Genomic DNA, 14,387 nt, shown 5'->3' on the forward strand with positions numbered 1-14,387 from the left:
GAAACTAAAGATAAAGAAACTCAAAATGGGTTGGTATTTGTATCACACCGAAGACAATAGCCAAAAGGGCCTCTACGATGGGGAAAGTAGTCCAAATACAAGAGTTGTGAGGAAAAGATGTCAAGCATGCAGCATTGGATGATCCAAAGCAAACTTTATTTAGTCAGTAGCATAGACTCGACACTGAAGTGTTTCGGCAGTTCTGCCTTTGTCAACACAAACAAGCAAAAGATAAAACAAAAGATAACACCACTTAAATATGTGTACATGTACTTTTCCACACATACCAAAACAAGTACTGTATTTTTCGCTCTATAAGATGCACATTTTTCCCCTCCAAAAGTGAAAATAACAGTGCGTCTTATGAAGCGAATATAACAGTGCGTCTTATGAAGCATTTGACGCTGCTCCAATGCTTATAGAATTCCTATGAGTGTCGGAGCAGCGTTGGAGCATTTAGCGCCCTGGGCCGTGGTAGAAACCTCTACCATGGCTTAGTAAAAGAGGGCCTTAATTTAGAAATCTCAATAAATCATGAGAACCTGCAGGTATCAGATAAGTTCTTGACCCATAACTCTCACAAACTCAGCTCAACAGCCCATAAGCAAGTTTAATTTGCAGCATTTCTCATGAAATCAAACATTTACAGGATATACTATTTTAAAAATATCCATTCCTTCCATACACAAACTCCAAAGCAGATCTAGAAACTTTCCCTCAGCTACAAAACCATTTTCTCACCAATTCCTGGCGCTGCCTTAAGCTCTCTGCTTTCCTCTCTGGGGCTCTTAATGCAGTTTCCTGCTGTAGACTCTCTGGCCTAGATTCTGTAAAGGATGTCTAACTTTAGGCATCCAAATGTGGATGTCCACCGACTTAGACATCCAAATAAAGTGGATAATAAGCTCAATTAAGGATTTTAACAAGCATTAATTGGAACTTAGACGTCTAAAGGCTGGATGCGATTCTACAAATAGACATCCAAAATTTCATGGATGTCCATCGCAAAAAGCTGCGCCTAAAAAATAGGCGTGGCCGAGGTGTAGGTATGATGTGGGTGTAGCTTCAATCTGGACGTCCATTTACAGAATTGTATGCTGCTCAATGCCCGAACGCATCTACCTAATGCCTAAAATGTAGGCGTTGCAAAACCAGGTCTACTTTTGAGCTTGAGCTGGGCGTTAGGTAGATGCTAGTTAGGTGGATATGACTTAGGCGTAAGTTAGGCGGCAGTTAAGCATCCATTTATAGGTGAATGGGACTTTTATTTTTGGGTTTTAGAGGACTCCAGGTTGATATTAAGCTCAAAATATGCTTAATAATGTATCACTTAAACAAAGCACATGAAAAAAATATATATATTGCATACTTCACCTACTATTGTTTTAGCCTAAAGAGGTCTCCTCTTTACTACTAATAGCAAAATATATTTATTACTGAAGCAAAGCATGTGAAAAAATATATAGATTGCATACTAAACCTCATTTCCAACAGGTTAAGAACATTAAAAGAAATACACTACTCATAGAGAATGGCTTGTAGTTCAGAGCAAGTGAACATGCCAGAATGCTACTAAAGAATGACAGTATATACTGCAGTCAGTAGTGAGATACTGTCAATCGTTCTTGTAAACATTCAGTATCCTCAATAATTCTTACATTCAATGCTTTATTTTTGGGGTTTCAGATATGCCAGTTGACAGGCACCCCTACCTATATTGTACCTATATCCTGTCCCAATATGCGCTAATTGTCCAGCCCTCTTAATTGCATCTTCTTTCGCTGATTGTACCAATTTTTGCTGATTGTCCAGCCCTTCTTTATTGTAAACCGCCTCGAACTACTATGGCTTTGGCGGTATATAAGAAATAAATTATTATTATTATTAAAAGGAAACACTTGTAGCTCTTTGGTTAAAGACGCTGTTTCTATGGTCCTAAGGTCATGGGTTCAAATCCACATAACTCCCACAATACCTTAACAGCTTCTTTTTGCTCTCATAAGAGAATGTGGATTGTGGACTTTGCCATTTACATTTGTACTCTACCTATTTTTACTCTGAGATGTCTAGGATCTTCTTTTTTTTCCGATTTATAATTTTTATTCATTTTCAAATTTTACATAAAGTGTACAAAATATTAAATACAATTGATAAATACACAATATCACTTTTATATCTAATACATCATATTTTAAATATATTTTTATATCCCCTCTCCCTCCCCCCACCCTTCTAGTACTTTTCAATCATACATTACTTATTGTATATCATATTATATCATATTATGTAATAATTATTTTCACTACCCTCCCCTTCATGTGTGTCTCAAAGAAGATATTGAAAAGAAGAAAAGAAGAAGAGAAATCTTACTATTTATTCATTGCAATATTTTGTCAATGGCCCCCATATTTTTATAAATTTAGTATATGTCCCTCTTTGTATTGCTATTGCTCTTTCCATTTTGAATATATGACATATTGTATTCCACCAAAATGTATAATTTAGGTTATTATAATTCTTCCAATTGTTAGTTATATGCTGAATGGCAACCCCTGTCATGATTATTAAAAGCTTGTTATTTTCTGGTGAAATTTGACTTTTTTTTCTCATCATCATTCCAAATAACACTGTATCATATGATATTGCTATATGATTTTCCATCAATTTATTAATTTGTGGCCAAATTGCATTCCAAAAACTTTTAATATAGGGACAATGATACAGTAAGTGATCTAACGTCCCTGGTTCCAGATTACAGTGCCAGCATTTATTGGACTTTGAGCTATCTAATTTTTGTAAACGTGTAGGGGTCCAAAAAGCTCTATGTAATAAAAAGAACCAAGTTTGTCTCATAGATGCTGACACTGTACATCTCATTCTCCAAGACCAAATTAGTGGCCATTGAGATGCATTAATTTGATGCTTAATCTCAATGCTCCAAATATCTCTTAGACCATTTTTTGGTTTTTTATTCAAATATCCAGATATTAATTTATACCACAATGCGGCTTGATGTCCTAGGAAGTCTGCTTGAAAACATAAGAACTTTAAACTATATTGATTATTCAATGTTTTCCATTCAGGGAACCCAACCTGAATGGCCTGCTTCAATTGCAACCATTTAAAACTTTGTGTTTTACTAAGACCAAATCTATCTTGCAATTGTGAAAATTCCAGCAGTTTACCTTCTGAAATAACATCATCTAGAGATCTAATGCCTGCAATAATCCAGTTCTTCCAAAGGATTTGAGCTCCGCCAATTTTGATCTTGGAGTTTATCCATAGAGATTGATTAGTTGATTTGTTTATTGGGATAGGTGTTAATTTACTTATAAACCTCAACGTTTTCCAAGTATCCATTAATATCTTATTTTCTCTGTATCTTCTAGGCATGTTAATACTTGGAAGATGAACTAAATTTAGGGGAAACATAAGGCGCCATTCCAAATACAACCAATCTGGTGCATTATCTATAAGTTCTGGGAGGATCCAATACATACCCTGACATAGAATATAGGCTTGATGGTACCTATAAAAATTTGGAAAATTTACCCCTCCCTCCTTAATTGTTTTTTGTAAAGTTACTAAAGCTATTCTAGGTGTTTTACCAAGCCAAAGAAATTTCGTTAAAATGCTATTAAGCTTTTTATAAAAGGACCCCTGAAAATAAATAGGTATCATACTCATTTGGTAACAAACTACAGGCAACATCATCATTTTGATAGTTTGAATTCTCCCCCACCAAGAAATATGTAAAGGGTTCCATTGCTCGCACAACTCCGTAACTTTTTTTAATACAATTTTTTCATTCTCTTTTACGGTATCTTCAATTGTATTTTTAACTTGAATGCCAAGATATTTAAATCCTTCTTCTTTCCATATGAACGGAAAAGCGTCAAATAGTCCTTTTACACAATGAACATTTAAAGGTATAATTTCAGATTTATTCCAATTAATTTTATAACCTGAAAATTTGCCAAATATATCAATTAATTCCAATAGAGAAGATAAGGTAGACTCTGGATTCCTCAAATATAGTAAAATATCATCCGCATAAGCTGAAATTTTATATTCCATATCGGAATATGGTATACCCTGTATCCCCCTTGCTTGCTTTATTGCTAACAATAAGGGTTCTAATACAACATCAAATAACAAAGGAGATAAAGGACAACCTTGCCTAACTCCCCTCTGCAATTGAAAACCATCAGATATCATATTATTAATATTTAATCTTGCAATCGGGAAGCTATACAAAGTTTTTACCATTTGTATAAATCCAGAACCTATACCAAACCATTCTAAAGCCTGATACATAAAATTCCATTCTACCCTATCAAACGCTTTTTCTGCATCCAAGGAAACTGTAAAAGCCGGTTCATCCATTTTTTTTGATAAATTTAACATATGAAACAATAATCTAGAGTTATTAGAGGAATGTCTTTTAGCAACGAAACCCGTCTGATGCATGTCTATAATATATGGGAGAGCTTTGGCTAATCTCAAAGCCAAAATTTTCGCCAAAAGTTTATTATCCACATTTATTAAAGATATAGGCCTGTAGTTTGAAACCAAAGTAGGATCTTTATTTGGCTTAGGCAAAACAATTATTATTGATTCTGCCATAGTACCTTTAATATCACCTTTTATAAGTTGTGTCTGATATAAATTTAGTAAATATGGGGATAGGACATTTTGAAATGTTTTATAAAATTCTACAGTATAACCATCACCACCTGGAGCGGATCCAACTCTAAGAGATCTCAATGCTGTTTCTAATTCTTTTAATGATATAGGTTCATCTAAACTCTGTTTTATATGATCAGGAATCTTAGGTCCATTAATAGAATCTAAAAATTTTTTACCATCTTTTTGTCTCTCCAAACAAGGCTCGGAAGAATACAGGTCTTTATAAAATTTTAGAAATTGTTTTAAAATTATATTTGTTTGATTTGTTATTATACCATTATCATCTTTTATCCCATTTATATTAGTTCTTCTTTTTTTTGCTTTAAGATAATTTGCCAATAATCTTCCCGCCTTATTAGAACTTCCATAATACATTGCTTGTTTGGAAAACAAATCTCTTCTTATCATTTTTGAAGTTAATTCATTATATTTACCTTTTGCTTTCAAAAGAGCTTGCAATACCTCATTTTCCCATTTACTTACCAATTTAGCTTCTAATATTTTAATTTCTTTTTCTAATTCTATATATTGCATTTTAGTCTGTTTCCTAATAAAAGCTGAGTATGATATAATATTACCCCTCATAGTTGCTTTAAATGCATCCCATACATTCTCAATAGATGTATCCTCCACTAAATTCATTTGAAAGAAATCATTAATTTGTGTTTTAAAATTTTCCAAAAATTTGTCATCCACAAGCAATGCATTATCAAATCTCCAAAGAGGTCTACCCTTCTCCAATTGATCCAATTGTAATTCTATCCATACTCCCGCATGATCCGAAATAATAATAGGATCTATGGAAGCTTTAATCACCTGTTGCACCTTATTTGTTGAAACAAAAATATAATCTATTCTTGAAAATGATTTATGCACCTGTGAACAAAATGAAAATTCCTGATCATTAAAATGAAGAATACGCCATATATCCTTCAAATCACATGATTGAGCCAAATTATCTAAACCTAAAGATTTTATGCTTTTACCTGGTTTTTTATCCAATAATGGATCCATTACAGCATTAAAATCTCCAGCCACCACTAAATTAGAAGCAGCCAGTGGTAACAACATACTCTGTAACTTTTTAAAAAATTCTGATTGATTCGAATTAGGGGCATATATATTAAACAACGTCAGGGCATTATTTCCCATACTTATATCAATATGTATCCATCTTCCATGTGGATCTGAATTTATTACCTTAAAATTGGCCATACATTTTTTATTTATAAGAATTGCTACCCCTGCTTTTTTACCCTCTGCTGGAGCAAAAAAACATTCCTTTACCCACCCATCCGTTAGTTTCTGTGATTCCTTTATATTAAGATGGGTCTCCTGCAGACAGTAAACATCCGCGTTTTGCTTTTTTAAAAATGCTAATACCTTTTTCCTTTTGATTACATGATTCAGGCCATTGACATTAATAGAATATATCTTAAAAGACATTATATATTTTAAAACTTATCATCGTAATCTTTTTCCTTTCTTCCTTCATATTTAAAATCCAAAAAATTTTCTCAATGACACACATTTTTACCCCTAAAGTATCCAATCCCTTATTAACCTTTTCTTTAATCATTCTAGTATATCCCATCTTTTTCCCTCCCTTTCCCACCCAATATAATGACTGCTTAAGGACACACATTGGAACAGCAACCCGAACATCCCCCTCCCCTCTAGGCAACAAACATTTAACTAATATCCCCTTTATCATTTCTTAAAATAAGTTCATTAATCTTTCACAGTGTATCTTAGTATATCTTCTTTTTAAACATAAAATCTTTTTTTTTACTATTTTTGAAATAATTATATTTTCTATCTATCTATATTAACCTTTGATATCTTTAATCATATTTTACTCCTAACATTTCATTAATGTATCTTTATCCACTCATCAATCTTTAATTTATATTTCCCCAATATTTTAGTTTATATCATAAAATTCTATCATAAACATATATTTAATATAGTAATGTTATTTTTCCTATATCTTGTACATTATATTCCATCAATTCTTATCATCCTTTTAATATCTAAAAACAAATATACATATCTTCATATATTTCTTTAAAAGTTTTTAATATACTTTTTTTTTCCTTTTTGCATTCTTCTTTTACCAAATTTTTATTTTTATCTGGTGCATTCTTCTTTTTTTTTTTTTTTTCTGCTTTTATTTTTTATTCAAGTTTTTATTTCTTTCTGATCACTCTTTACTCCAGCCATCCATATTTTACTCTTCTAAGTTTAGTCTCTTAAGTTTCCAGTCTGTCTTTCTTATCTATTTCTTCTTTTATATTTTTTATTGTCTTTTTCTTTAGTTCATTTTATTTCCTGTTCTTTATTTCATATTCTTCTTTCTTCAGTATTCCAAAGTCTCACAGTTTTATATTAAAATTTTTTTTTTCACAATGTCATCAAAACCAGTATTGTTATTTTATGATCATTTCAACTTCCATTATGTTAAAATGACATAGGTTCTGATTTTGAAAGAAAGGTTTTTAGCTTTTCTGGATCTTCAAAATACAAAGATTTATCTCCAGAAGATACCCTCATTTTTGCTGGGTAATATAATCCGTATTTATATCCCTTTTCTTTTAGTTGAGGTCTCAAGTCTAAGAATCTCTTTCTTTTATTTGCTGTGTTTTTAGCAAAATCCGGCAAAAACCATATTTTGGATCCTTTGTAATTTAAATTTTTGTCTTTCTTGGCAGCGTTTAAGATTTCTATTGCTTGCTGGTATCTTAGCATTTTAAATATTAATGGTCTTGGTCTGCCTTGGTTTTCCTTATTTCTTACTGGGATCCTGTGCGCTCTTTCTATTTCTAATGGTTGTTTGAAATCCAATTGTAGTATTTTGGGAATTAGATTTTCTAAAAATTGTATGGCATTTTTCCCTTCCAGATTTTCCTGCATTCCAAAAAGCTTTATATTCTTTCTTCTTCCTCGGTTTTCATAATCTTCCAGCTGATTTTTTAATTGAATCAGTTCCAAACTGTCATTTTTACATCTATTTCCTTCACATTCTAAAGCCTCCATTTTAGTTTCTAAGTCAGTTGTTCTTTTATTATTTATTTCCATCTGTCTGTGGATATTTAGTATTTCTTCCTTCATTTCAGCCATATTACTCACAGTCTCTTTAAGCATTTGTTTTATCTGTCTTAGTTCTTCCATAACTTCGGTTTTACTCAGCACATCCGACTCTTCAGCAGGGAGCGGGACCTTACTTGGTGTAATTTGATCCTGCTTCTGTCTTTTCGCCGACATACCAACTTCATTTTTGTTTTGTCTGGTGCTTGCCATGTTCCTGCACTTCCCCTGATTCTCCTCTTTTTGCCAATTCTACTTCTTCACAGCTATCCCTGGGATATATTCTTGCCTGCCACTCTGTACAGTATCTTGCTTTCGATGTCACTCTTCACAGCACAAAGAGAAACCGGCAAAGGAGTAACTGATATCCTTGGCTCCCCACCCCCAGGGCTCCGTCTCAGCGCCGGCAGAGGAGGGCTGCACCAAACCGCCACAGCTCTAGCACCAGTTTCTTACCGAGATCGGTTTGAAGGGAGAAATTTTCCTTTTCCCTTTTTTGCCGTTGGCCAGTTCAATATTTCAACAGCCTGCCCTCACTGCCGTGCCGCACCAGCACAGAGAAAAGCCGGTAAAAGTAACAACAGCCCTTTTTGTCTCCTTCCCCTCAGGCCTTTCTTCAGTATCGGCGGAGAAAGTATTATCAAATTGCCTCTGTTGATAAGTATATAAGTTTCATCATCACCGTCGGCATTGATTTTTCCGCCGAAATCAGCTCAAAGGGGAAAATTTTTAATTATCCGTTGCCTAGTTGAGAGGAGCGCCGCGATCACACGTCCATTTGTGTGCGCGGTAAGCCACGCCCCTATGTCTAGGATCTTCTAACATATCATATCACCTTGCAAAGAACCTCTGCCTAAAAGAAAGTATATGTGGCTCACTAGTTAAAGACACTGCTTCTGTCATGGGTTCAAGTCTCAAGTATGGTCAGATACCCCAGCACATATTTCTATTTTTTTTTAGCGGCATTCTGCCATCTAGGTGCATATTGATGATGTCACAATGATGTCAAGATTGTGCATCAGTCAAGTCCACTTGCTCTGAACTGCAGCCATTGTGTGATTAGTGTATTTCTTTTAATATTCTTAACCTGTTTGAAATAAGGTTTAGTATGCAATTTATATATATTTTTTCATATGCTTTGCTTGCATTATTATGGTTCATAGACAAAACCACCGAAGACAAAGGCGCACGCCGACAACTGAGCGCAAGATGGAAGTGCGCGCCGAAGAAAAAGAGTGTTTTTAGGGGCTCTGACGGGGGGTTTTGTTGGGGAACCCCTCCACTTTACTTAATACAGATCACGGCGGCATTGTGGGGGGTTTGGGGGGTTGTGACCGCCCTCATTATACTGGAAACTTAACTGTTTCCCTGTTTTTTAGGGAAAAAGTGAAGTTTTCAGTAAAATGTGGGGGGTTACAACCCCCAAAACCCCCCACAACGTCCCCACAACGTGGCATGATCTGTATAAAGTAAAGTGTGGGGGGGTTCCTCTCCCACCCCCCCGTTGGAGCCCTTTAAAACAGTCATTTTCTTCAGCGTGCGCCTCCGCGTTGCGCTCAGTTGTCTGCGCGCGCCTTTGTCCTGGCGCGCTTATGACCTGACACCGTTATTATGCATTATTAAAGATCTTTTGAGCTTAAAAATCAACCCGGAGTCCTCTTTACCCCCCAAAATAGAAGATTTAGTATATAAATATTTTTATGTGCTTTGTTTAAGTAATGCATTATGAAATAGAAGGTTTAATATACAATATATATATTTCTTTCATGTGCTTTGCTTAAATAATGCATTATTAACCATATTTTGAGCTTAAAATCAACCTGGAGTCCTCTTTAGCCCCAAAATAAAAGCCCTGTTCAGCTACAAAAAGATGCCTCAAGCATGCCTAAGGGACGCCTAAGTCATGTCCATCTAAGTTGCACCTAACTAGAGCCCAAAAGACCTAGTTTTACAATTCACATGTGCTTTAATAGCTGAGTGTGTGGTGGTTAGAGCTACAGCCTTAGCACCCTGACATTGCTGGTTTGCATCCCCCATTCCTCCCTATCACTGAAGAGAAGTAGTAAATAAAAAAACAACAACAAAATAATAGTGGTGCCAGCATTTCACTGCATACATACAGTTTTAACGAAAAACAGCATAAAATTGCCATTCTAATGACATCATAACAATGAGACGTGATAACGTCATAGACTTTATATGGATGTCTATGTGATATGTAAAAGGCGATTTTGTAAAATGCGTCTAGACTCGCTGAGTGGCAATGAGCGCGATTCTCTAAAGTGTGTCTATGCATTATAGAATTGCGCTCAGCTGGATATCTAAACCACACCTGAAGATAGATGTCATTTACACAATCTAGCCCTTGGTGCCTATCTTTAGGCATCATTTTATGGAATTGCCCTTGACGTGTTCTTCTGCAAAATTTGCTACTGAGCATATGTCATCCATCTGGTTTTAACAATGTAATTCAATATTGTCACTTTTATTCTGCTTGACCTATAGAATAGAGAATGACACAGGGACAAATTTTTCCCCCTCTTAGCGGAACTCATTTTTCCGTCCCATCCCAGCAAGGTCTTTTCTTGTCCCTGCCTCATCCCTGCAAGCTCCATCTTCATCTGCACAAGCCTTAAACACTTTAAAATCATAAGTGTTCAAGGTTTATGCGGTTAAGGCAGAGCTTATAGGAATGGGGCATGGACAGGGACAGCGACAAAACTTGCTAGGACAGAGTGGGGAATTGAGTTCCTGGAGGGATGGGGACAAATTTGTCCCGTCATTCTATACTATAGAAGACTCTCGGCAGATTGCAATATGTTTGTCTAACAATCTGTAGTACCTTGTAACTAACAGCCAATACTTAAAAAGTTTACAATCCCAAAAAATAGAATTACAAAACACAACTTAATTGACAATAGGCATAGACAATAGTAGCATAGTAAGGGCAGGTGTGGCGGGCAGAATGCCTCAGGTGCTGTCTTAGCAGGAGTGCCACCCAGCAGCAGCACAGCAGTGATGTGGTTAGCGAGGAACCCCAAATCCTGTTAGCTGAAGATTCCTGGCATCTTTCCTCTCGCCCCTCCCCCGGAGATGGGCTGTGTGTCTCTTAACTGCAAACCCCATCCTCGGTACCTCTTAAATCCTTCTATTCATCACTGCCAGCGAACAGGAACTCCTACCCACTGCTAACACTGGCCCTGAGCCCTTCCTCTGACATAATTTCTTGTTCGCGGGACCAGGAAGTCATGTCAGAGGGAAAGCTCGAGCTGGCGCATACAGCGGGTAGGAGTCTCTGCTTACTCCCACAAAAGCATTTAAGATGCATCAGGGGAGGGGGGAGGAGGAAGTGCAGTTAAGAGACCTCCCATAGCTGGAGGGGAGTGGGGGACAAATGGTGCCCTTTACCATAAGCAGCTTCTTTCTTTACTATGCCACTTATTGGGCAAATAGGATAAAAATCTATTTAGAGTTATACAGTACACGAGAGCTTAGTTAGACGGCAGCCCTGCAACTGAATATTGACCTCACTATATATTTATCTATTATATATACATACACACTGGTATCTACCACAATTTCCTTCAACACTGCAGGTCTGGAATCATGCCATATGTGATACATCATTAGAGGCATGCAGTGATAGAGTGACATAAGAATAGCCTTATTAGGTCACCCCAGTAGCCTGTTCTCACGGTGGCCAATCCAGGCCACTAGTACCTGGCCAAAAAGAGTAGCAACATTCCATGCTACTGATCCAGGGCAAGCAGAGGCTTCCCCCATGTCTTAATAACAGACTATGGACTATTTGAGAGTAACCTTTATATTTCATTTTTAAAGGAGGAAAATCAGATATTTTTCCTGTGTTTTCTGTTGGAATTCAGATTTTTCAATATTTCTTTAGTTACATTGTTGATGTGATTGTATAATTTGAAATGTGTTAAAAATAAGAAGTTATATATAAAAAAAAGAAAATCAGATATTTAAAAAAAGGCTTCCAATTCTGGCATACCAAATAATATGAAATTATGTTCAAATGCAAATATCGCTAACAGTTGAGAAAAATGCTATCTAGGAAAAAAATTGTTTGCTCCATGCATTTCCAGATACCTGAATTTTACTTTAAAAAAACAACAAAAATATGCCCAAAAACAGTCTTAGAAGGAGACTACTTATTCTGACCAACCTTCCATCAACGTGTGATGTATGCTCCAGTAAATGCTAAGGCAGTGCTTCTCTTTCTTCATGCCGCGTTTACACTTGCAGCCGTACAATTGGCTGGATAGAAGAGCAGTCACTGTGTTCCTGCATTGGCTTTTTGCATCAGGCCCCAGTTTGTTGGCACCGTTGCCTGCAATGCATTGTCTGAGGGTTCGGAACTTTGAGCTGCAGCTGGGGTCGCTGGTGCATGACTCCCCTGCCTGAAGACAGTCTCTGCCTGATCCTACAGCTGTAACCAGATCTTCTGGAAGAGAAAACACAGAGAGGAATTTATAGTAGAGCGCAGAAAATGGATTACAGAAGTAATATTCAGGTGAATTTTCAAAGGAACTTATAATTTTTGTGGTAATTCTGTAAGAAGGTGCCTAAATTTAGGATTTGAAGCCTTGTCTATAAAGCAAAGTTTCTGCCTCTGTTTTTTTATAGCATACTAGCATAAACTACCATATGTGCATCTACTCTTGAAGATTTCCTGGAATTTACAGGTGTGACAGTTGTCACCGATGATATGAAAACTGAGATTGTGAATAAATCAAAATTAAGTGCATAAATTAAAACACAGTACCTATACATTAAAATTTAGAAACTCAGCCTTGAGACTTTGTAATTAAAAGATTAAGCTCACAGATTGGCATTCCTTGTCTAAACTGCTGTTTCTGTATTCTAGCTATGCTACAGAAGTTCAGAAGGTTGATTTTGTGATTCTTAAGACATAGTCATATATATATACCATTGTTCATAAGGTTCTCAGAGGAACAGGAAACTTGGGGTTTTTAAAGAGAGAATCTGTTCCTTATAATGCTAATTGGGAGGTCATACAGATGCCAGGATGTAGATGTCAAGACGTAGGCTTTTTACTGACATTATTGATGTCTGAGAAGGTCAGAGATCAAAAGTGATTTAGAAAGAAATAGTGAAACACTGCCACCTGCTGGGTTTAAAAACTTAACAGAATAGATAACATTAAAATTAAGAATTTAAATGTAACATTGACGTAAGGCATTTTTGGAAAAGAAGTCATGTGATCAACTGTGCCATTGTATTCTAAAGCATGATAATTATTACAAATGATGTCACATAGGGTATAAATCTGTTTGTCCTCGCTTTCTCCCTTTGAAGAGCACTGAAATTGTGATGGCTTGCTCTTCTCAGACAATAGGAACACTGTTAATAAATCCTAATTGATTATTACATGGCTTTCCTCATGTCTGTTATTTGAATTCACAGAACGGAGTCTCTAGCCCAGTCATGTGGCAGAGAGAATCCATTCTGGCAATTCTTTTGGCCTCGATGTTCAAGTCTTCCAGCCTGGCTTGAACACTACTTTGCAGACCACAGAGCTGGTATAAATGCTCATGCTTAGATTGCAAAAGAACACTTGCAGGTTATAAGACTATATAATTAGGGTTACCATGTTTCAAACGGTAAAATCCCGGATTCATGGCCCCTCTTCATTCTGCCTCCAACCCCGCCCTGCTCCATCTCAAACCCGCACCATTTTACCCCCAGCCTCGTCCTCCCCCAGCCTTGTCTCTTCTTTCCTGCCGGGTGTGGAGGGCCTCCAAGCATATGCAGATGTGTGTGATATCATCCGCGCATGCTCAGAGGCCCTCCAGATGCGACGGGGCTTTTCAAAACCCAGACAAACTACTGGGTTTTAGAAAGTCCGTCTAGGCACCCAGACAGACCTCTTAAAAGAGGACATGTCTGGGTTTTCCCAGAAGTCTGGTAACCCTATATAAAATCTATATTTGTAAATGTGCACCCTATCCACGCTCCACCCAAACTCTGGCCATGTGAATGCCCACTTGCCAAGTATGCACCATTGCATCTTAGCACATACTTACAGAATACTATGTAACCAGAAAAGGTCATTTATGCACATGTCTACATGCAAGAATGACTAGAATAATGGGCCCAATATTCAGCCTGCAAATCTGGAAAATTGTTGCTTTTTAGAACTTGTTGCTCACATGAATTTTTTTTTTTTAAACTTATCGCTCACATGAGAAAATAGTTGCACATACCTGACCAATCCTTAGAGGAAGCATTGCTGGGCACTGGCACTGAATTTTACTAACATCTGCATTACTGTGTTGATGTCTCCTTCCCATCATCACCCCTTCCCGGCCCACTTTTTTGCTGGCCAGGCAGAGCCGATATTCAGCTGTACTGCCTGTTTAAGAGCTGCTGAATATTGATGGTTGGGCAGCCCTGAGTGACTGAAGCAGGCAGGAGCTTCTCCTGCCCACTTAAGCTGCTTTGAATATTGGGCAGACTCTAACCATAATGAAGTCAAGGGTAGTGGCCCTGTACTTCCTGATACACCATAGCTCTGAGCAGGGATTGGCTCCTTTACTGAGTGAAATGAATCAATGAATGCTAAGTGC

At 36.7% G+C, this 14,387-nt stretch overlaps 1 protein-coding gene across 1 annotated transcript in view; it reads right to left on the reverse strand.

Moving 5' to 3' along the window:
* Window positions 1-14,387, reverse strand: part of GFRA4 (GDNF family receptor alpha 4) — a 368,472-nt gene that overhangs the window by 101,398 nt on the left and 252,687 nt on the right. The window contains exon 2 of the mRNA XM_033953199.1: window positions 11,963-12,241. Coding sequence (XP_033809090.1) covers window positions 11,963-12,241 — 279 coding nt within the window. The remainder of the gene's footprint in view (window positions 1-11,962; window positions 12,242-14,387) is intronic.

Source organism: Geotrypetes seraphini, chromosome 1 (genome assembly GCF_902459505.1).
Source record: "Geotrypetes seraphini chromosome 1, aGeoSer1.1, whole genome shotgun sequence".
In the NCBI taxonomy this organism is placed as follows: Eukaryota; Metazoa; Chordata; class Amphibia; order Gymnophiona; family Dermophiidae; genus Geotrypetes; species Geotrypetes seraphini.